This window comes from Haliotis rufescens, unplaced genomic scaffold (assembly GCF_023055435.1).
Source record: "Haliotis rufescens isolate VD_foot unplaced genomic scaffold, xgHalRufe1.0.p SCAF_16, whole genome shotgun sequence".
Lineage (NCBI taxonomy): Eukaryota > Metazoa > Mollusca > Gastropoda > Lepetellida > Haliotidae > Haliotis > Haliotis rufescens.
Window position 1 is genome coordinate 32,638,290 of NW_025963846.1, and position 22,433 is coordinate 32,660,722.

General features: G+C 45.1%; 1 protein-coding gene across 2 annotated transcripts in view; it reads left to right on the forward strand.

Moving 5' to 3' along the window:
- LOC124118950 (protein Wnt-7b-like) overlaps positions 1-22,172 on the forward strand; it is a 123,786-nt gene extending 101,614 nt beyond the window's left edge. Inside the window, exon 4 of one of the 2 annotated variants that reach the window (XM_046481282.2) lies at positions 20,587-22,172. In XM_046481282.2, coding sequence (XP_046337238.2) covers positions 20,587-21,069 — 483 coding nt within the window. In that variant the 3' untranslated portion in view covers positions 21,070-22,172. The remainder of the gene's footprint in view (positions 1-20,586) is intronic. The other variant, XM_046481283.2, reaches the window with a different exon arrangement.
- Positions 22,173-22,433: the final 261 nt, after the last annotated feature.

The window sequence follows — 22,433 nt, forward strand, 5'->3', positions numbered from 1 at the left end:
AAAAAGGCCAGAACGTATTTGACAACGAGCTTTAACAATATGGCTGGGCAATCATGAGACACTTAGTTACAGCGTGATGGCATCACGTTCAGTTATACGTTATATTGCAGAAAACACTTAACTCCTATACTTGACTGATACGGGAATGTAACTGTTCTCGGCAATGATGTTACTAATAAAAATGTTATACCAGGTTTATCTTGTCATTACCGCATGTGTAATCTCGGCATCAAGTCACGTGTCCTTGTTCCTGGGATACAATACACCCAGAACATTTGACACGAAGCATGACGTCACTCATTATTGAGCAACGCTGATTTATCTGTGCGGAACTTAATGATTTTGTCATCCGTCGATATAAATTAATTTAAAATCTGAATCCTTGTCACAAACGTTCACAGTGACTGCAACATTCTGAAATGCTTGTTGTTCATAAAATACATAATATGCACGATATAATGGTCCATGATGATTTGATTGTGTTCCAATTTAGCCTTGATCTGACACGAAATATATTTGACATATGTGTCACCCTCCCCTGTCATTCACACACTCAACGTCCTTCCCCCTCACTCACTTACTCAGCCTCCCTTCCCATACACTCACTCACTCAACACCCTTCCCACTCACTCACTCACTCACTCACTCACTCACTCACTCACTCACTCACTCACTCAGTCTCCCTTCCTATTCACTCACTCACTCAACGTCCTTCCCCCTCACTCACTTACGCAGCATCCCTCCCCACTCGCTCAACGCCCCTCCCCCGCCACTCACTCACTCACTCAGCCCCCCTTCCCCCTCACTCACTCAGCCTCCCTTCCTATTCACTCACTCACTCACTCAGCCTCCCTTCCCAAACACTCACACAATGTCCTTCCCCCCACTCACTCAGCCTCCCTCCCCCTCACTCGCTCAACGCCCCTCCCCCGCCATTCACTCACTCACTCAGCCCCCTTCCCCCTCACTTACTCAGCCTCCCTTCCTATTCACTCACTCACTCACTCAACGTCCTTCCCCCTCACTCACTCACTCAGCCTCCCTTCCCAAACACTCACTCAGCCTCCCTCCCCCTCACTCACTCAACACCCTTCCCCCTCACTTACTCACTCACTCACTCACTCACTCAGCCTCCCTTCCCATACACTCACTCACTCAACACCCTTCCCACTCACTCACTCACTCACTCACTCACTCAGCCTCCCTTCCTATTCACTCACTCACTCAACGTCCTTCCCCCTCACTTACTCATACTCCCTTCCTATTCACTCACTCACTCACTCACTCACTCACTCACTCACTCACTCACTCACTCACTCACTCAGCCTCCCTTCCTATTCACTCACTCACTCACTTACTCACTCACTCACTCACTGACTCACTCACTCACTCACTCACTCACTCACTCACTCACTCACTCACTCACTCACTCGGCCTCCCTTCCCTTACACTCACTCACTCAACGTCCTTCCCCCCTCACTTACTCAGCCTCCCTTCCTATTCACTCACTCACTCACTCACTCACTCACTCACTTAGCCTCCCTTCCTATTCACTCACTCACTCAACACCCTCACGCCCTCACGCCCTAACTCACTCACTCAACGTCCTTCCCCTCACTCACTCAGCCTCCCTTCCCATTCACTCACTCAACGTTCTCCCCCCTCACTCACTCACTCAGCCTCCCTTCCCATTCACTCACTCAACGTCCTCCCCCCTCACTCACTCACTCACTCAGCCTCCCTTCCCATACACTCACTCACTCAACACCCTCACGCCCTCACGCCCTAACTCACTCACTCAACATCCTCACGCCCTCACGCCCTAACTCACCCACTCAACGTCCTTCCCCCTCACTCACTCACTCAGCCTCCCTTCCTATTCACTCACTCACTCAACGCCCTCACGCCTTCACGCCCTAACTCACTCACTCAACGTCCTTCCCCCTCACTCACTCAGCCTCCCTTCCCATTCACTCACTCAACGTCCTCCCCCCTCACTCACTCACTCACTCAGCCTCCCGTCCCATACACTCACTCACTCAACACCCTTCCCACTCACTCACTCACTCACTCACTCAGTCTCCCTTCCTATTCACTCACTCACTCAACGTCCTTCCCCCTCATTTACTCAGCCTCCCTTTCTATTCACTCACTCACTCACTCACTCACTCACTCAGCCTCCCTGCCTATTCACTCACTCACTCACTCACTCACTCACTCACTCACTCACTCACTCACTCACTCACTCACTCACTCACTCACTCAGCCTCCCTTCCTATTCACTCACTCACTCAACACCCTCACGCCCTCACGCCCTAACTCACTCACTCAACGTCCTTCCCCCTCACTCACTCAGCCTCCCTTCCCATTCACTCACTCAACGTCCTCCCCCCTCACTCACTCACTCAGCCTCCCTCCCAATTCACTCACTCAACGTCCTTCCCCTCCACTCACTCACTCACTCAGCCTCCCTTCCAATTCACTCACTCAACGTCCTACCCCCCCCCCCCCCCCCCCCCCCCCCCACACACACACACACACACACACACTCACATACACTCACTCACTCAAAACCCTTCCCACACACTCACTCACTCACTCACTCACTCAGCCTCCCTTCCTATTCACTCATTCACTCAGCCTCCCTTCCTTTTCACTCACTCACTCAACGTCCTTCCCCCTCACTTACTCAGCCTCCCTTTCTATTCACTCACTCACTCAGCCTCCCTTCCTATTCACTCACTCACTCAACGTCCTTCCCCCTCACTTACTCAGCCTCCCTTTCTATTCACTCACTAACTCAGCCTCCCTTCCTATTCACTCACTCACTCAACGTCCTTCCCCCTCACTTACTCAGCCTCCCTTTCTATTCACTCACTCACTCAGCCTCCCTTCCTATTCACTCACTCACTCAACGTCCTTCCCCCTCACTTACTCAGCCTCCCTTTCTATTCACTCACTCACTCAGCCTCCCTTCCTATTCACTCTCACTCACTCACTCACTCACTCACTCACTCGCTCACTCACTCACACACTCACTCACTCACTCACTCAGCCTGCCTTCCCTTACACTCACTCACTCAACGTCCTTCCCCCTCACTTACTCAGCCTCCCTTCCTATTCACTCACTCACTCACTCACTCACTCACTCAGCCTCCCTTCCTATTCACTCACTCACTCAACGTCCTTCCCCCTCACTTACTCAGCCTCCCTTCCTATTCACTCACTCACTCACTCACTCAGCCTCCCTTCCTATTCACTCACTCACTCAACGTCCTTCCCCCTCACTTACTCATACTCCCTTCCTATTCACTCACTCACTCACTCACTCACTCACTCACTCACTCACTCACTCACTCACTCACTGAGCCTCCCTTCCTATTCACTCACTCACTCACTTACTCACTCACTCACTCACTGACTCACTCACTCACTCACTCACTCACTCACTCACTCACTCACTCACTCACTCACTCGGCCTCCCTTCCCTTACACTCACTCACTCAACGTCCTTCCCCCCTCACTTACTCAGCCTCCCTTCCTATTCACTCACTCACTCACTCACTCACTCACTCACTTAGCCTCCCTTCCTATTCACTCACTCACTCAACACCCTCACGCCCTCACGCCCTAACTCACTCACTCAACGTCCTTCCCCTCACTCACTCAGCCTCCCTTCCCATTCACTCACTCAACGTTCTCCCCCCTCACTCACTCACTCAGCCTCCCTTCCCATTCACTCACTCAACGTCCTCCCCCCTCACTCACTCACTCACTCAGCCTCCCTTCCCATACACTCACTCACTCAACACCCTCACGCCCTCACGCCCTAACTCACTCACTCAACATCCTCACGCCCTCACGCCCTAACTCACCCACTCAACGTCCTTCCCCCTCACTCACTCACTCAGCCTCCCTTCCTATTCACTCACTCACTCAACGCCCTCACGCCTTCACGCCCTAACTCACTCACTCAACGTCCTTCCCCCTCACTCACTCAGCCTCCCTTCCCATTCACTCACTCAACGTCCTCCCCCCTCACTCACTCACTCACTCAGCCTCCCGTCCCATACACTCACTCACTCAACACCCTTCCCACTCACTCACTCACTCACTCACTCAGTCTCCCTTCCTATTCACTCACTCACTCAACGTCCTTCCCCCTCATTTACTCAGCCTCCCTTTCTATTCACTCACTCACTCACTCACTCACTCACTCAGCCTCCCTGCCTATTCACTCACTCACTCACTCACTCACTCACTCACTCACTCACTCACTCACTCACTCACTCACTCACTCACTCAGCCTCCCTTCCTATTCACTCACTCACTCAACACCCTCACGCCCTCACGCCCTAACTCACTCACTCAACGTCCTTCCCCCTCACTCACTCAGCCTCCCTTCCCATTCACTCACTCAACGTCCTCCCCCCTCACTCACTCACTCAGCCTCCCTCCCAATTCACTCACTCAACGTCCTTCCCCTCCACTCACTCACTCACTCAGCCTCCCTTCCAATTCACTCACTCAACGTCCTACCCCCCCCCCCCCCCCCACACACACACACACACACACACACACACTCACATACACTCACTCACTCAAAACCCTTCCCACACACTCACTCACTCACTCACTCACTCAGCCTCCCTTCCTATTCACTCATTCACTCAGCCTCCCTTCCTTTTCACTCACTCACTCAACGTCCTTCCCCCTCACTTACTCAGCCTCCCTTTCTATTCACTCACTCACTCAGCCTCCCTTCCTATTCACTCACTCACTCAACGTCCTTCCCCCTCACTTACTCAGCCTCCCTTTCTATTCACTCACTAACTCAGCCTCCCTTCCTATTCACTCACTCACTCAACGTCCTTCCCCCTCACTTACTCAGCCTCCCTTTCTATTCACTCACTCACTCAGCCTCCCTTCCTATTCACTCACTCACTCAACGTCCTTCCCCCTCACTTACTCAGCCTCCCTTTCTATTCACTCACTCACTCAGCCTCCCTTCCTATTCACTCTCACTCACTCACTCACTCACTCACTCACTCGCTCACTCACTCACACACTCACTCACTCACTCACTCAGCCTGCCTTCCCTTACACTCACTCACTCAACGTCCTTCCCCCTCACTTACTCAGCCTCCCTTCCTATTCACTCACTCACTCACTCACTCACTCACTCAGCCTCCCTTCCTATTCACTCACTCACTCAACGTCCTTCCCCCTCACTTACTCAGCCTCCCTTCCTATTCACTCACTCACTCACTCACTCACTCACTCACTCAGCCTCCCTTCCCATACACTCACTCACTCAACATCCTCACGCCCTCACGCCCTAACTCACTCACTCAACATCCTCACGCCCTCACGCCCTAACTCACCCACTCAACGTCCTTCCCCCTCACTCACTCACTCAGCCTCCCTTCCTATTCACTCACTCACTCAACGCCCTCACGCCTTCACGCCCTAACTCACTCACTCAACGTCCTCCCCCCTCACTCACTCAGCCTCCCTTCCTATTCACTCACTCAACGTCCTCCCCCCTCACTCACTCACTCAGCCTCCCTTCCCATTCACTCACTCAACGTCATCCCCCCTCACTCACTCACTGATAATATACACAGTATGTTCACCTCGCAATAGTACTGAGTGGCTAAACACCGTCAGAATGTTCTCCCTTCACCGAGGGGACAATCCCGTCCACGGGAACATAATGAATGGTAGTTCATATCCATCTGATCATAGATGATGTGAAACTCCGAACAGTCTTCAGTGATGTTCTTTATTCCTCCACCCCAAAGCTATTTATTGTTTTTTACACTGACAGAGAGCTGCCTTTGTCCGCCTGATCAGATAACATGGACGCATACAAATGACAGCTGTAACTGCATAAACTCCCAGTAAACCTCAGCATTAACATGTCTTGGAACGTTAACAGAAATAATATACACCAATCATCACTTTTTGAAAAAGAAGTAAAATCCTACAAACGTTTTGGTGTTATTGCAAAGCTTGGCTGTGTGCAATGATTAGCCGGAAGCCCGTCACTACCACGGCCGGTCTCAGATGTCGCCACTTAGCTGACAAAGCCCATGTTCACGGGGCTAGATGCAGTTTATTGCTTGTTCCACTAAAAACCGAATTTATGGCCTTTTAAGCCATTTCAGTATGTTTCCCTCAGCTGAGGCCAAACCCCACCGTTGTGTACCACTGTGCCTTTATGTTACTTCCACATGATCGTATGTCGGAGACGAAACCAGCCCAGTCAAAGCCTTACATCATCAGGTGTAATGTTGTTGTTAAAGTATGTGTGTTTGCCATGGAACAAAAACAATCCTCCAAACCTCGCGGCTCTCAAATACCTTCGACGCAAACCAAAATATAGCCTAACAATGCGTAGTGTAATTGAATATAGGGCCATGTCCCTCCTCAGTGTTATAATCTACACACGAATGTTTGCACACAGCTGGCCTTAGGTCTCTCGCCTTCACTTCTATGTTTGGAGAGGATGGTCCGGCCTTGTTGAATCTGCTGACGGAATATTTCATTATTGTTAAAATTTGCCTCAGATGCAGCTTGTAGTGGTTGTGATTGTATATGATTGGCGCTGACATCAGTTGAAGTATTGGTCTGTTGTAGGAACATGTTATTCTTGTGTGTAATACAACCACACTGAATGCGAAGAAAGGCAGCGACTTGTTAAGTGTGGAATAACGTAGACATGTTGTCTTGAGTAGGTAAGAATGCCCTTGAAACATATCATATCAAACTGATGACTCGATTATGTTGATTGCCTCTTGTATATCATACATAATAAAGCATACACTATATGGCACTTACAATATATCATACGGCATGTAGGATACACAGTACAGCATACATTATATGTTTATTCATAATACTGGCCATAGGCCTAGAGTACATAATATATAGTAATGGGTGTAGATACATTTATAAGATAACACATTTGGAGCTTCGTAGCTTCTTAGCATGCAATATGTACAATGACAGTTATTTCGTTATTACTATATTCAGACTTGACATTAGCGAAACAAATTTCTGTAGATATAAACTTTTATCAAGTAACGGTTTCTGAGTTCGGCATGCAACGAACAAAGTAGAAAGAATTTGTATTCACTTTCTACAGTGCTTAAATCACAAAACTGACAAAGTCTGTATGATCTTACTATTCACATCTTCCCGTCTCGATAAAGAGTTTGTGTCAACTACATCTGAATCTTGCAAGTGCAGTTCGGAATGTTTTTCATACAATATGTATCATACAAAGTATAGCATCTAATATATGTATTATATATATATTACAACATATGTCATAAACAATATAGCATACACTATATGGCACGTACAATATATCATACAACAAACAGCATATACCATACGTAAGCCTTGATCTGTAGACATGTTGTTTTTGGAAGACAATCAAATATCTGCGTACACAGATGGTGCCAGTGTTCTCTGTTTGGTGTTGTTCAACTATACTAGATTTGGTGCTTGTTTATACTACAGTGGTGCTTGTTAAACTTCACCATATTTGAACACATTGTGGGTTGACATATGTTTGTAGCCATATGTCGGTCTATGTTAAAACGGAATGTTGAATGCTTCCCTGCTTGAGGGCGATGTGTCTGTCCCTGCCTAGCCAACTAGGTACATGCATGCTGGTGTAGCTACGTGCCGACAGTATACAATCGATCCCAACATTGGCTTGGTCTCTCTAGCTGGTCAGTCTGCCTATTACCGTGACGTTATCTCTCTGTCCGGTCACGACAGAAAGCAGCAATCAGCATATGATCAATGGAATATTTTTCTCATTATTTTGTTACACAAATCTTACAGTGGAGGATCATAGTTTATTAATTCATTTCGTGTTTTTTTCAATTTATGAACTGACTTTTCACTTTGTGTGAGTTCACTGGAGAAGGAACCTTCCTAGAACGAGGAGCTGGACACACACAGAGTGAACGTCAGTTGTTATATGTGTTGTATCCCTGTTTGGTACCTAGAAGTATGTATCCATATTGTCACGTGACCTCATCACCTGATGTTTACACCGAGCGCCGTATTAGAAGCATCGGTGTCGCGAAGATGACACGAGCATATGGATGCTGAACTGCCCCAGGTAACAGTTCTTTGGTAAATGGTTACTACAAATAGTGTTTGATACAATCACCCTAATGTGAGCAATGTTGGTTGTGCAACTTTAATACGTCCGTCACAGTGCCAGCTGGTCATAATACATTGAACATATCACGTAAAATGGCCGACACCTTAACACGGCGGCATTTCCGAAGTTGTCAGTGAACACTTAGGTGTTAGTCATCATTGATCAGTCCCGTGGCTGATCATTCGCAGGTGATAAAGATGTGTCGTAGTAAATTCCTAACTTGCTGTAGGACGCTGCTCACTGTGAGTGGCAGAATGGACCGAGTCGACAGTTTCCGCGTGTTGAGCGCGGGGATGGGTCGGAGCGAGAATATTCGATCCTGACTTTTGCCAATGTAGTCACACGCGTTCACGCGACTAAACAATACAACTCTTTGTATTCATTATACATAATTAAATGGAATTTGTCCGTTAGTGTTTAGATCATACCGACATCCATACATACGCACATACACACACACATATGTTGACAGAGAGACAACTACACACACACACACACGTACGCACGCACGCACGCACGCACGCACACACACCTTATATATACACACTTAAAGAACGTTTGAGAGATAGAAGCATCATTAGGATGAGAAGACGTGTGCTGATCACAACCCCGAGCGTGCGTCAGCCTGTATTAGTGATATGCTGTTTTGTACAAGGACATGTCCATACAATCAAACATACCAAAGATGGAAATGTATTTAAAGAACAAATTTGTTGGTATGTGACTTGCAATTTGTAACCTCGGCTGTTCCTATTCGACACAATTCCTGACTCAAATCACTGACTTCTTTCCGTTTGAGTGAAAGGTTGCGTGCCTGCCAGGCATATTTCCTAGGTAAAACGCGATGACAGAGCAGATTGCCTTGCAGGGTCCAAGGTATTCGGTGCATGTGTTTTTATAGCCGATTCTTAGTTCAAACAGGGATATATCTACTTGACTCAGTCGTCACTACCAGAACACACAACTCCTTATTCTTTTGGCAAAATATATCACTGCAGTTGTAGAAATGTTCTCTTCAGAGAAATGTTCGCTGTGTTCTTCCGTCGCATTGCGGTTGAAACAAGGGAGAAATGTTGTTCTTTCACGTGTTGAGACATTTTTTGAAACGCAATGAAAAGCAATGAAACGATAAACTGACATTTATGATAAGATATATGTGTTTTACAAATAGTGAATTCTCACTGTTCGCATGCTGTACATGTGTCTCTGGGAGCCCTCATGGACATTATACATTTGTGTTTGCTGCTTGATGACAACGTGTCCAGTAGTCGTTGGGAACAGAAGATATCCGTGTCGTGTCCAGTGCATGACACCTTGCTATCTTGCTGTCAGATCGCGGAGGAAGGCAGTTTCATGGATCAAGATCCAGCATATGTTGTTGTGATTAGACGCACGCACACATACCTCACAGCCATACAACACACAGCCAATAGTTCAATAGCCGGAGTGACTCCTCGTGGGACTCCTTGACGGGGTAATTGCCCAATCAGGGGGGACACAAAAGTAAAATGGCCCTCTCAGATACAACTAAGTGAGGTGTCGCAACAATATACGGTAAAGAGCTCAACAGAGATTTTTATCCAAGATGTAATTAGTATCCAAAGTTATTGTTTAGTTGTTAGGAAAGTTGTTTCGAGTGAAGCGTATTTAAAGTCGGCAACAATAGTTGTCAAACGATAGTATCTTCTTGATCGCCTTCTGTTAGTTGAGACTGAAAGTGTTAGAAATCTAACTATTTGCTGATGTCACAAGGGAGGGATACCATCGGCTCACAACCTATAATAGCCGTGTGAACCTTCTCAGAAGGAAAATTGTTTATTCAATGACCTTTGAACCTGAAAAAAATCCACTTTGGGTAGTTACTGTTTAGTTGTGGTGTGTGAGGTGAAGGTGATATACTTTACATATGGACGCCTACCTGTGCCAGGGCGATAGTCGACAGTGTCGCCTCAACCGCCTATTTGAACCAAAATTAATTTCAAGAAGAAATAATATTTAGGTTTGCAATAGATTTAGTTCTTGTTGATATGTTTGATAATTCTTAGCAAAGTAATGACAAGAAGGATATGGGCCTCACAAATAAATCAATTCGCAATCCGCGTCCCTGCCGTGATCTCTCTTTTAATAAAAATTGTTGTGTTTTCTGTGAAACACTTCGGCTTTGTTTGATGACCAATTTTCACGGACATGAAACCTTTATACTAAATCGTCTCATCCATGTTTGGCGATTGTCTGAGTTAATATTTTCTATTGCCTAAAAATAAACACACAGGATTCTGCAATAATCTAAAAGCCTAATACAAAACCAACACACGTCAACACGCCACATGCAGGCAAATGTCTGCTTCATTGGCCTTGCCCCCTTCCGTACTCCATATCCCCATAATGTTGCAAGTAGAGCGATTTATTGTTAATCATAAAACATTTCCTCTGTAATAGCGGACAGAGAACGGGTATGTTATGTCCATACTGATATCTTCTATGACTTCAAAGGGCAACACTCTCTATTCCTAGTTGGTTTTGCGTGCAGTAGACTTAAAGATGGGCCGACAGCCGTTGCCAAAATATTGACTAAAGATTATGTGATTTCAAAGCCTTGCGTCTAGTTTCAATTAGACAGAGACATGGGCAAGTAGTATTTGGTCGCAAATAGGACAAGACATTGGCTGCCTCAGCCATCTTTACGAGGATTCAATTTCAGAGCGGAAACCCGTGAGTGGTGTTTCAGTGTTTCAAAGCATTGTCGTGACAACACGGAGGCGGTGGTGTACGACACTAGGATTCGGTTGTTGAGACACAGGCAGAGACACTCTCTGATTCAAGCCATAGACAGGATCTCACCCTATAGATTTAGCTGAACATTTCAATATGCATTGTATCTGAATGTATTGCCTGCCACAATAGTCGTCCGCCACATAGCCTGTCAGGGTTACGTCATCAGTGCTAGATTCCAAGAGCATACGCTCATTAAGATATCTGCTGATGTAAAAGATGTCGGGTTACTCAGTAACACGGCTTTCAAGTGGGATTTATTCAATAAACGAGAGGACAACAAAATGTGCCAGTTAGAAATATTTTCTTTTCTGGTGTTTTCTCATATTGTTTTTAGAGTCTCCCGCATAATTTCAACGTCCACATCACTCAGTATATCAGCTGTTGTCGTTCAGTGTATTAGCTAGTATACATACATGTTTAGTTAGTATACACACATGTGTAGTTAGTATACACACATGTGCAGTTAGTATACATGTATGTGTAGTTAGTATACACACAGGTGTAGCTAGTATACATACATGTGTAGTTAGTATACACACATGTGTAGTTAGTATACATACATGTGTAGTTAGTTTACATCCATGTGTAGTTAGTATACACACATGTGTAGTTAGTATACATACATGTGTAGTTAGTATACACACACGTGTAGTTAGTATACACACATGTGTAGCTAGTATACACACATGTGTAGTTAGTATACATACATGTGTAGTTAGTATACACACATGTGTAGCTAGTATACATACATGTGTAGTTAGTATACACACAGGTGTAGCTAGTATACATACATGTGTAGTTAGTATACATACATGTGTAGCTAGTATACACACATGTGTAGTTAGTATACATACACGTGTAGTTAGTATACACACATGTGTAGTTAGTATACATACATGTGTATTTAGTATACATACACGTGTAGTTAGTATACACACATGTGTAGTTAGTATACATACATGTGTACCTAGTATACACACATGTGTACCGAAGGGTCGAAATACATGCCTACATAATTGGTACCCAGTTTTGCAACGATACATACAGGTCACGTGACCTGAAACAAACCTCCCTGCCGATCTCCCAACAAAGTTGGCCATTATTAACATGTTGACTGCAGGCTGTTTACAAATAGCGGCACCTCCGACCCTCAGCCAACCACTCGGTGAGACGGGCAGATATGGTCAACAAGAGTTAGTCACTACCCTCTTCCACGTGAAGTACTGGTCAACAAGAGTTTAGTCACTACCCTCTTCCTCGTGAAGTACTGGTCAACAAGAGTTTAGTCACTCCCTTCTTCCTCGTCAAGTACTTGTCAACAAGAGTTTAGTCACTACCCTCTTCCTCGTCAAGTACTGGTCAACAAGAGTTTAGTCACTACCCTCTTCCTCGTGAAGTATTGGTCAACAAGTGTTTAGTCACTTCCCTCTTCCACGTGAAGTACTGGTCAACAAGAGTTAAGTCACTCCCTTCTTCCTGGTAAAGTACTGATCAACAAATGTTGTCACTTCCTTGCTCTACGTCAAGTGCTAGTCAACAAGAGTTAAGTTACTACCCTCTTCCTGGTCAAGTACTGATCAACAAAGGTTGCCACTTCCTTGTTCTACGTCAAGTGCTAGTCAACAAGAGTTTAGTTACTACTCTCTTCCTCGTCAAGTACTGGTCAACCGGAGTTTAGTCACTCCCTTCTTTCTGGTCAAGTACTGGTCAACAAAGGTTGCCACTTCCTTGTTCTACGTCAAGTGCTAGTCAACAAAAGTTTAGTTACTACCCTTTTCCTCGCCAAGTGCTGGTCAACAAGAGATTAGTCACTACCCTCTTCCTCGTCAAGTTCTGGTCAAGAAGAGTTTAGACACTGCTCTTTTCATCGTCAAGTACTGGTCAACAGGGATGTACTCGCAGCTCTATTCTCCTGCTGAGGCGGGAGCCACATTGCTTGTCAGACAGTGGTGTACTCACAGCTCTATTCTCCTGCTGAAGCGGGAGCCACATTGCTTGTCTGACAGTGGTGTACTCACAGCTCCATTCTCCTGCTGAAGCGGGAGCCACATTGCTTGTCTGACAGTGGTGTACTCACAGCTCCATTCTCCTGCTGAAGCGGGAGCCACATTGCTTGTCTGACAGTGGTGTACTCACAGCTCCATTCTCCTGCTGAAGCGGGGGCCACATTGCTTGTCTGACAGTGGTGTACTCGCAGCTAGCGACGGAGTATCGGGCCACTGGAAGATTAAGGTGTCCTTTTGAAGCAAGGCATTTTGTTAAATCTATGAGCCCAATTCAGAACCATCCTTCCACATCGCCTTATCACAGCTGTGGGAAAACGGTGTTAAAAACAGCATTAGCTAATGTACCTCTTAGTCCGGTGGAACAGGCGAGGGGAGGGGAGTTAAAATAGGATTTAACGTTGCGTCCAAGATCATTGCACTTATATTGCGATGTGCATGCACGTGTGTGTGTATGTCCGATATAAGGCCGATTATACAGTGCTAGCCCAATGGGGAAGCACGCAGCTTGTTAACAAGAATACCCCACTCAGACACAGTACACTGTCTCCGAGCCGACCAGTCCTTGTTTTAGCCCCTTCATGCCGAGCGCCAGGCAGGGTAACAACAAGTACAAGTTGTAGATGCTGAACATATTGGGAATGTTATCATGAAAGTCCGAAAAAAGATGATACTAATGTCTAGATCACTAGATCGTGGAGTGATTATTTCCCCTTACATGACGAGTCTCACTAGGTCATAGAGTGATTATTTCCTCGGACGTGTGGAGTGTCTTCACTATCTCATAGAGAGATATCTCCTCAGACGTGTGGAGTGTCCTTACAAGGTCATAGAGTGATTATTTCCTCAGACGTGTGGAGTGTCTTCACTAGGTCATAGAGTGATGATTTCCTCACACGTGTGGAGTGTCCTCACTAGGTCATAGAGCGATGATTTCCTCAAACGTGTGGAGTGTCCTCACTAGGTCATAGAGTGATTATTTCCTCAGACGTGTGGAGTGTCTTCACTAGCTCATAGAGTGATATCTCCTCAGACGTGTGGAGTGTCTTCACTAGCTCATAGAGTGATATCTCCTCAGACGTGTGGAGTGTCCTCACTAGGTCATAGAGTGATTGTTTCCCCAAACATGTGGAGTGTCCTCACTAGGTCATAGAGTGATGATTTCCTCACACGTGTGGAGTGTCTTCACTAGGTCATAGAGTGATGATTTCCTCACACGTGTGGAGTGTCTTCACTAGGTCATAGAGCGATGATTTCCTCACACGTGTGGAGTGTACTCACTAGGTCATAGAGCGATGATTTCCTCACACGTGTGGAGTGTCCTCACTAGGTCATAGAGCGATGATTTCCTCACACGTGTGGAGTGTCCTCACTAGGTCATAGAGTGATGATTTCCTCACAAAAGTTAAGCCTCCTCACTAGGCCATTGAGTGATTATTTCCCCTACCATGGTGTGAGCCCTCACTATTTCATAGAATGATTATTTCCCCTGATATGCGGTGTTTTCTCACTCGTTCCTGCACGGAATATTTCCCCTTGAATGTGAAGTGTCCTCGACAGGTCAGAGTCTTTTTCCCCCGACATGCAGAGTGGTGTGTCTAGGTGATAGAGTGGATATTTCTCCACTCATCTATGGTGTACTTACTATCTATGGAGTGATTACATCCCCACACATGTCCATATTCTGATGTGAGACCCTTAAAGAGGTTGTTATATTCTTCTAACGAGAATTTGAAAGAACGTAGCAGGGCTAACTGACATTATCCCACAATGGGCGACGCGGTATACCCTTTATTAGACTCCATTAAACGGCATGTTTCTGCCATGGTGAAGTGGTCGTAAGTATTTGATGACTCGCAAGTTGTAAGATCTTCAGAGGATGCTGATATGGGGGTTTGTCATGCTGATGTACGGTATTGTTATTTTTTTCATGACATTTGTGGCTGTTTTATTTGTGAACTGTGTTTTTTTTCTTCTTTAAAGAATTTGGAGATGAAAATTACTATTATGTATATTTGGGGCGAATCTAATCTAACCTTGTACGTTTCATGTCGGCTATTCATCCGATGAATGTTCAAGCTTTGTTATGTTCTTCTAGAAGTTATGACCTGAGAATATTGTCGTTGTACTGGATGAGGTCACGCTACTTCAATGGGCTATCTTGTTGGCTTCAATGTGGATCAATGGAAACAGACTCAGAGTGACAACAATCTATCCACAAGAGTGTATGACGAGAGGGAAGACTTCCACTTTCCGGAAGTCAATTTTCCCTCCATGACGAGTACTACCCTAGCAGCCCCAGTCTTTGGTGTCCACGTTTCACAACTTCTGTGGTACAAACGAGCAGGCTCTTTCTACCAAGATTTCACAGAGCACCATACGACTCTTGCTCAAAAGTTGTTTGATCAGGGTTACAACATTCAAGGCCTGAGTAAAGCTTTAACAAAGTTTGTTGGTACACATGTGGGGACATTTCCAAATCTGACGCATCAGTCAAACATGATGTCCTAAGCAATTCCGTAGTTTGGCGTGTACCATACGTCCCCGTGATGATGTAGGTAAACAATCACATTGTCATCATTGGGGCTAGATATCCTCACTTGTTCGCGAACACCCGGTATAGTTACTAAACTATAGTGGTTCATGAACACATGCTCATGATATGATCGGAATCGCACAATCGATTCTGCTTTTGCCTTATAATGTCTTATGAATATGGTAAGGGTTTTGTCGCTTTTATTTACATAACTGGTTGTAAAGATCACTTATCTTTCATAACTATTTATTGAGAACAATAAACTAACATGTCAGCTGTACTAGATTTACATAACTAGTTATAGAGAACACTAGATTTACATAACTAGTTATAGAGAACACTAGATTTACATAACAAGTTATAGAGAACACTAGATTTACATAACTAGTTATAGAGAACACTAGATTTACATAACTAGTTATAGAGAACACTAAATTTACATAACTAGTTATAGAGAACACTAGATTTACATAACTAGTTATAGAGAACACTAGATTTACATAACTAGTTATAGAGAACACTAGATTTACATAACTAGTTATAGAGAACACTAGATTTACATACCTCTTATAGAAAACCCTACAAACATATATCTAATTATAGAAAACACTAAACCTACATATCTAGTTATAGTGAACACTAAACCTACGTGACTAGTTATATATATGGGGTGGAAAGGATATATAAACCGAAGGAAATATACATGTGTCCTTTAATCTTGGCAATAGTTTATAAGCACTGTTGTCAGTATGACACAGAGTAACCAACACGGAAACAGTGAGCATTGCCATATATTGCAGTTGTCAGTATGACACAGAGTAACCAACACGGAAACAGTGAGCATTGCCATATATTGCAGTTGTTAGTATGACACAGAGTAACCAACACGGAAACAGTGAGCATTGCCATATATTGCAGTTGTTAGTATGACACAGAGTAACCAACACGGAAACAGTGAGCATTGCCATATATTGCAGTTGTTAGTATGACACAGAGTAACCAACACGGAAACAGTGAGCATTGCCATATATTGCAGTTGTTAGTATGACACAGAGTAACCAACACGGAAACAGTGAGCATTGCCATATATTGCAGTTGTTAGTATGACACAGAGTAACCAACACGGAAACAGTGAGCATTGCCATATATTGCAGTTGTTAGTATGACACAGAGTAACCAACACGGAAACAGTGAGCATTGCCATATATTGCAGTTGTTAGTATGACACAGAGTAACCAACACGGAAACAGTGAGCATTGCCATATATTGCAGTTGTTAGTATGACACAGAGTAACCAACACGGAAACAGTGAGCATTGCCATATATTGCAGTTGTTAGTATGACACAGAGTAACCAACTCGGAAACAGTGAGCATTGCCATGTATTGCAGTTGTTAGTATGACACAGAGTAACCAACACGGAAACAGTGAGCATTGCCATATATTGCAGTTGTTAGTATGACACAGAGTAACCAACACGGAAACAGTGAGCATTGCCATATATTGCAGTTGTTAGTATGACCCAGAGTAACCAACACGGAAACAGTGAGCATTGCCATATATTGCAGTTGTTAGTATGACACAGAGTAACCAACACGGAAACAGTGAGCATTGCCATATATTGCAGTTGTTAGTATGACACAGAGTAACCAACACGGAAACAGTGAGCATTGCCATATATTGCAGTTGTTAGTATGACACAGAGTAACCAACACGGAAACAGTGAGCATTGCCATATATTGCAGTTGTTAGTATGACACAGAGTAACCAACACGGAAACAGTGAGCATTGCCATATATTGCAGTTGTTAGTATGACACAGAGTAACCAACACGGAAACAGTGAGCATTGCCATATATTGCAGTTGTTAGTATGACACAGAGTAACCAACACGGAAACAGTGAGCATTGCCATATATTGCAGTTGTTAGTATGACACAGAGTAACCAACACGGAAACAGTGAGCATTGCCATATATTGCAGTTGTTAGTATGACACAGAGTAACCAACACGGAAACAGTGAGCATTGCCATATATTGCAGTTGTAAGTATGACACAGAGTAACCAACACGGAAACAGTGAGCATTGCCATATATTGCAGTTGTTAGTATGACACAGAGTAACCAACACGGAAACAGTGAGCATTGCCATATATTGCAGTTGTTAGTATGACACAGAGTAACCAACACGGAAACAGTGAGCATTGCCATATATTGCAGTTGTTAGTATGACACAGAGTAACCAACACGGAAACAGTGAGCATTGCCATATATTGCAGTTGTTAGTATGACACAGAGTAACCAACTCGGAAACAGTGAGCATTGCCATATATTGCAGTTGTTAGTATGACACAGAGTAACCAACACGGAAACAGTGAGCATTGCCATATATTGCAGTTGTTAGTATGACACAGAGTAACCAACACGGAAACAGTGAGCATTGCCATATATTGCAGTTGTTAGTATGACACAGAGTAACCAACACGGAAACAGTGAGCATTGCCATATATTGCAGTTGTTAGTATGACACAGAGTAACCAACACGGAAACAATGAGCATTGCCATATATTGCAGTTGTTAGTATGACACAGAGTAACCAACACGGAAACAATGAGCATCGCCATATATTGCAGTTGCTCCAAAATTAGGAAACGACGTAAAGCATATGGTAAGACGCTCTGGTAATTGGTGTTTGTTTTATTGAAATTTCATTGTGGAATCGGTTTTCGAGTCATTAAGTTAATATTATTGACGCAGCTCTGCTCAAAGACATTAGGAGAGATGTGCGACTTTGAACATACCCCCTAGATTGTTGGTTAACCTTTGGTGATTTTATTACGTCCCTTTTATTGCATGTTCATGCGTGCTGCATGGGCGTTTAAGAGGCATGTGTACTAGGAGGTGATGTTAAAATATGGAGCACAAAAGGTATTGGCTCATAACATGTACGAATTTATACTCATTAATGTCGCTCTGCCTCGCTTAGCACTTATGGAATCTTTACGTTAGCCATGCCCAGTGGTTTCTTTGATGCAGAAAGGAAAGTGTGCGCACCCAGAACAACTTACTGTTCACTGGAACAATCTTCAGTCGATGATGTGAGCGACATGCACACAGAGGCGCCCGGAATGCTGCGAAATAATGTCTGTGCCGTTACTGGTTTCTGATCGCATCTCTCGTTAAGTTACCTCAATGTTTGTTAAAAAAAATAGATATAGATACTTAGTTTTATCACGTGGTTACAGGCTACACCGGGATCTCTGGTTATCACATTAGCCGAGGAGCAAGCTAAAGTGATGAGGCTTTAAGGTCGACACCACCCGAGTACACAAACGTTCCATAACACCTGTCTCTTCTTCTGGCTCACTACCACCACCAACAGTCGCAGTAGTGGACAGGGTAGTGGTACATGTCAGGTGTGTGTGGCTGGTTGTACTAGTCCGGACTAATGCTGATTTCATAGTGCTAGTCCACTGAGACACCATGCCGCAGTTTAACATGAAAGCCCGACCCAGACATAGTAGAATGACCCCGAGCTGACCAATCCTTGTCTCAGCCCCTTAATACCGAGCGCCAGACAGGGTTACAACAAGTACCATCTTTTAACGTCTTTTTGTATGACCCGGACAGGGATAGAACCCCGGACAATTCGCTGTCAGGGCGGATGCTCTACCACGGAGGCAGGCTTGTAGTACAGAATGCCTGTGTGTCGATGTATAACGGATAACGTTGCTAAATGAAGTTGTTGTTTCCTGTGCTGACAATTACAGATATCCAGTTCGATCCGGTTCTGCCTGATGGAGCGCGAGAATATTTGTACGACCAGCGACGAGTGAAGGGGAGTGGTGTGGAGGGGGGAAGTATTTCTGATCACTGTTGACCGAAATGTAAACAAAGAGGGTAGATTTGGACCCCATTGAGACACAAGCCAACACGGAACATTAAATTGTGTACAACCAGTGAACAAATTTGAAGTTAAGCGCTCTCCCACTGGGAGAACTGACGTAGAGGTTAGGAATAACAATGGTCGCCATTGTGTGGACACAGCCAATATGGCGGACAGGGAGGTTGAGCATATGGCGGGAATGAACGTGCCAACAGCTCGGTGTTGACCTTTCACCCTGTGGGTGTCATTGGTCGCCTTTACGATATCGTGTTGTTGACATTCTAAAAGTTGTAAATTCTCTGGAGGTATTTTAGTTCTGCTTGGCTGACATTGCGGAATACACGTTGGCTATATCTAGAATATTGGGCTCAGCGGGCCGCATCTCAGTCCTAGGGAGGAATTATACTCGTCGTGGGTAGAACGTATTTGTTTCCTCATCACACCGACGGGCGTCCACGTCACCTTCTGTCCACCAGGCTCATGAGTAGGACAGTAAATCGTTGTGATCCTTATAAAAGTGAAAATGTGGGTCTGTCAAGTAGCTGTAAAAAAACTGATTCAATCGAAATAAAATCGTGTAGAAAGAACCCTTGTTTGGCTGGAACTCGTTATTCCACAACTATTCTCGGAAATACGTTAACGTCATCTGCTGCTGTTGAATGTTGCGTCAAGTAGGTTGGCCATTAACCAGCGCTAATCATATGCACAAACGACACAGAGTTAATTACCCTGAATTGACATTACCCTGAAACGATTTGCAGTGAAAATTGTACATGGAGAAACATATGTATCTATTTCCGGAATTTTATATTATATCACGTGGTTTTATTTTCGGAATCATATACATATTGCGGATGAGGGAAGAAGATGCGAAAATATGTCCAACACGGCTCTAGGGGTAATACTTGCCTGTTTGTGTGTGCTTATTGTAGCTCCTATCCACCAACAGATAGTGAAGGCCTCACGTTCGTGGCCAACACGGCTCTAGGGGTAATACTTGCTGGTTTGTGTGTGCTTATTGTAGCTCCTATCCACCAACATAAAGTGAAGGCCTCACGTTCGTGGCCAACACGGCTCTAGGGGTAATACTTGCTGGTTTGTGTGTGCTTATTGTAGCTCCTATCCACCAACAGACAGTGAAGGCCTCACGTTCGTGTCCAACATGACTCTGGAGGTAATACTTGCTTGTTTATATGTTTCAGGCTGTCAAAGACAACATGGGCACAGACTGCAAATGTCACGGGGTGTCAGGCTCGTGCACCACAAAGACGTGCTGGACTACCTTGCCCTCTTTTAGAAAAATTGGAGACGCTTTGAAGAGGAGATACAAAAAGTCGAAGCTCGTGGTGCCCTATAGGGGGGGCAGGGCGAGTACGCCCAAGTCGCTCATTCTTAAGCGTTCGAAACGGGCCCACCGGAAGCCACGCAGAAGCCATCTTGTTTATCTAGAGAAATCGCCAAATTATTGTGATCATGACCCTAGTACTGGTTCGCTGGGTACTGTGGGGCGGCGGTGTAACAGGACCTCAATAACCACAGATGGATGTGACTTGATGTGTTGTGGCAGGGGGTATAACACGCACCAGTACACCAAAACATGGCAGTGCAACTGCAAATTCCACTGGTGCTGTTATGTGAACTGTAACCGATGCAGTGAACGGACTGAGGAATACACTTGCAAGTAGTGACGATGATAAACCGTGTGATAAGAACAGCTTGGGTTGTGTCGCCCTCTCTGTACATGGGCTGCCTTTAACATATAGTGCTGTTTGTCGGAGTTGCCTCCCCCTGCCACTGATGCCGTCACGGCGCGTGACACATGTTCCCCATCAAGACTGATATTTAAAGTAGTCTAGATCCACTGACTTGAATGAACGGTGTGTGTAGCCGTGAGTGTGACCCGATATTATACCACCAGTGCTGGCTGCAATCTGACGATCAGATGGTATTTCGGGAGCATGCAGTGCGCGGATGCAGAGTGTTGTATCTGATACGGATGAAATTATACCCTGAGATTCACCTGGGGAACGTGTGGACAGAATCTGACTGCAGGCAGGACATGGACCGCCAGGTTAGGATGCAGAGTTATCAAGAGACGGTATACGCCGGGCCCTTGTGATGAGGATGGCTATCGTCACGTGGAGACATTCAGGCCAATCCCAGGGATATACATCATGTGTGGGGAACTGGCTCCACTATGTCTCACTGAACTAAACTTTCAGCAGTGTAGAACTGGAACTGTTTGGTAATGTATTTATGACAAGTGATGGTGGATAGGAATACTTATGTCATGTGCGTTAGTGACGCTGAGGCCATCGATAATTAAATACATTACTTTGATGAAACAACAAGTATTTCTCTTATCCTAAGTAGGACTACTTACACTGCTTTGATGCTGTATGTGGCGAGAACCGCTCTCTGGTGTCGGCTGATTGGCATCAATGTTGAGATGGAAGGGTATCACGTGTCTGTATGCAAATCAACCGGAGAACATGCGCACTGGCTGCTTTCAATAAAGTATGCAGATATCAGATAAGAGCTTTTTATCAATTGAAAACACAAATTTAGATTATATCAATTTTACCCCTAGGATGCCTCAAAAGAGAACCGGATGCAGGTTAAAATATTAGATGCCTCAAGGCACATTCCTCTACCCCACCTGACAGATAGTGGGGTTTCTCCCCCAATCCCATCTCCCCCACCCCTACGTACATCTCAAATCCCCACCCTGGCACCCCAATCCCTCAGCTGACAGATGGAGGGGTATACCACCATACCCCCCCCCCCCCCCCCCCCCCCCCACACACACACACACAAACACCCACCACAGCCCCACTCTGCCTTCAAGTGGTAGTGGGCTATACTAGCCGACAGACACAGGGGTATACCACCACACCACACCACACCTGACCCCCAAACCCCCCCACTCTGCCTTCAAGTGGTAGTGGGCTATACTAGCCGATAGACAGAGGGGTATACCACCACACCACACCACACCTGACCCCCAAAACCCCCCACTCTGCCTTCAAGTGGTAGTGGGCTATACTAG